The 2591-nt window shown below is 52.6% G+C and overlaps 1 protein-coding gene across 1 annotated transcript in view; it reads right to left on the bottom strand.

Annotated features, from left to right (window-relative positions):
* Positions 1-1077: 1077 nt before the first annotated feature.
* Positions 1078-2591, bottom strand: part of SLC25A22 (solute carrier family 25 member 22) — a 29172-nt gene continuing 27658 nt past the window's right edge. Inside the window, exon 9 of the mRNA XM_010177840.1 lies at positions 1078-1729. Within this exon, the coding sequence (XP_010176142.1) occupies positions 1576-1729 (154 nt within the window). The 3' untranslated portion in view covers positions 1078-1575. The remainder of the gene's footprint in view (positions 1730-2591) is intronic.

Here is a 2591-nt window from a genome sequence, read left to right as displayed (position 1 = left end):
ACTTATGATCATTTAAAGTAGAATTAATTACACAGCCCAAGAGAGTACTGAAGGAGGAAACCCTCTGACAGGTGATGTTACCTGGGGCAGCATCCCTTTAACACAGCTGGAGGTGTGGATTTGTCCCCTGCCACCCAACAATGACCACCACCCTAGAAGCGAGCAGGGTGACAGGGTTTTTGTGATCCAGAAGGCTTGAGCCTGTGATCACGTACACACCAACAGCTCCTGGCTCGGGGTGGGGGGACACTCCACCTCTTGGATACCAGCTGGTTCCAAACACGCCCAAGTCAAACACCAAAACTCAACCAGACCGTGTGTTTTCACCTGGCAAGGTGATCACACAGACACAGCGTTTCTAGAGCGGCTCCCCAAGGTTGGGCAGCGCAGAAGCAGAGCAGGAACTTCCATTCACATACCTGGGGCTAAGCTGGAAAAAAAAATAATAATTAAAAATCAGCTAATCTACACCTGCGGCCACCGCTTAATCACCCCGGGAGCAGGCAGGCTGAAGGAATGTAAGTGGTTTCTGGTTGTTTGGTTTTTCCCTCCCCACAATCCCTGCATTAAAAAAAAAATAAATTAAAAAAAAAGCAAACACAAAAACTTGACCCCAAGTTCCTCTCCTTCCCCTGCCTGTAGCCAGGCAGCAAAGCACCTTCAGACATTCATTTGATCCCACAGACATGTTCCCTACAGAGCAGACATCTCATCTCTGCACCTCACCCAGGTGTGCCTGTGACACTCAGTTAGGAGGGACGTCCCTTTGCTATAAAACCAAAATAATTACAAAAATCAATAGTCAGGATCCCCTTTCCCTTCCTCTGATCTCCAACAAGTTCATCTAAGTCCAACTTGTTTTTAAGAAAGGGAGAAGGGATGGATGAAGGTTTCCAGGCCAAGGAATCTGGTGGATCCAGCCATGGGCCCTTCCTCTGCCACATCTTCCTGGGGAGAAACGGCACAGACAGGTCAGTGTCCAGCCCACCCCTCCACCGTGCCAGGAGGCCTCTGCCCCACCGTGCCTCCGGCAGCGATGAGATGAGCCCTCATTTGCACAGTGCCTGTTTTGGATCCGGAGCCAGCAGAGCTGAGGAGGGGCTGAGGGGACACAGCTGCTCCTCCAGCTCATCCTCAGAGAGCGGGCAACTCCAGGAAGAGAGAGAGACCAGGGTGGATGAGGATTCAGGTTATTTCTTTCCCATCCCTCTTCCTCCCCAAAGCTGGGAAGAGACTTCTGGGTCTGCAAGCCCAGTCTGTGCTTACCAGTGTCCTTAAGAATGACAATTTTAAAAAAACCAACAAAATAAAAAGGAAAGGGGAAAAAAAAAAAAAAAAAAAAAAAAAGCATAATTAGGTATTGTCCGTGGAAGGAGCAGGAGGGGGCAGGTTCCAGACGAAGACAGAAAAGGGACCCTCTCCCTCCCGGCATTTGCTCGTCTGGAGGCCGATCCCCTCGGCCTCCCTGCGGGAACCCTTTGTGCTGTTGCTCTGACATCGGTCGACACGGGTGACAAACACGGGGACGAACTGAGTGCCTCAGAGGGCAGGAGGGCAGAGGCAGGGGCGCTGGGGCTAGGCCCGGTGCTTGGGGAGCATGTCCAGCAGGAACTCCGCGATGCCGATGAAGTAGACGACTTGTGCAATGCCGAAGAGAGGAGCAATGACCAGGGCTCGGCAGTACGCCCCTTTCAGAAAGGCCATGGGCCCTTCCTTCTGCCAGATCTTTCTGGGGAGAAATGGCACAGACAGGTCAGTGTCCAGCCCACCCCTCCACCATGCCAAGGAGGCCTCTGGCCATGCCCTGGCTTTCTGCCTCCCTCGAGACTAAACCCAGGCAAGCACTGTCACCTGGCACTGCCTCCAGAGCAGATCATCCACCATCCCCCACATGCTCTGTGAATGGCCATGAAGGAACATGCCCCATCCCCACAGCTGGCCACGAGCAGGAACATCTGCCTGGGTCTGGGTGTACAGCTTCTCCTTCTCTGGAGACATTCAAGACCCACCTGGACACCTTCCTGTGTAATCTCATCTAGGTGTTCCTGCTTTGGCAGGGGGATTAGACAATCTTTCGAGGTCCCTTCCAATCCCAACATTCTGTGACTCTGTGATACAGCTAAGACAACCCTGTGCTTGCATCAAGAGGTCCCCCTGGTCAGAAGTTGGGGTCAACTCCACCCTCATTAGGGGACACAGCCAGATGGCAAGAGACTCTGACTACAACAGCAACCCAGGAGCAGAGAGCACTTGTGTTCTGAAACTGCCGACACGTTTTGAAGCAGCCAGAGCACAGCTGAGCAAAGGGTCAGAGGAGAGCGTGGCTGGGGACAGCCCACACAGACAGCTCCTGCAGTCGCTCTTCTGAGCAGCCCCGGGTGGGAAACAAGACTTAATGATGTAGGACTGTCAGACAACAGGGTCTTTGGAGAGAAAACCACAGCATTGCCTCCCTTCGCAGAAATAAATCTCCGTGTTATGACTGCTGGAGATTGGACAGAGGCATTTCATAGAATCATAGAACCACAGACTGGTCTAGACAGGAAGGGACCTTAAAGATCATCCAGTTCCAACCCCTCTGCCATCCGCAG

The sequence above is a fragment of the Antrostomus carolinensis genome, unplaced genomic scaffold (genome assembly GCF_000700745.2).
Source record: "Antrostomus carolinensis isolate BGI_N321 unplaced genomic scaffold, ASM70074v2 scaffold15801, whole genome shotgun sequence".
Lineage (NCBI taxonomy): Eukaryota > Metazoa > Chordata > Aves > Caprimulgiformes > Caprimulgidae > Antrostomus > Antrostomus carolinensis.
The sequence above is the reverse complement of the archived record's forward strand: the minus strand, read 5'-3'. Positions and strand labels throughout refer to the sequence as shown.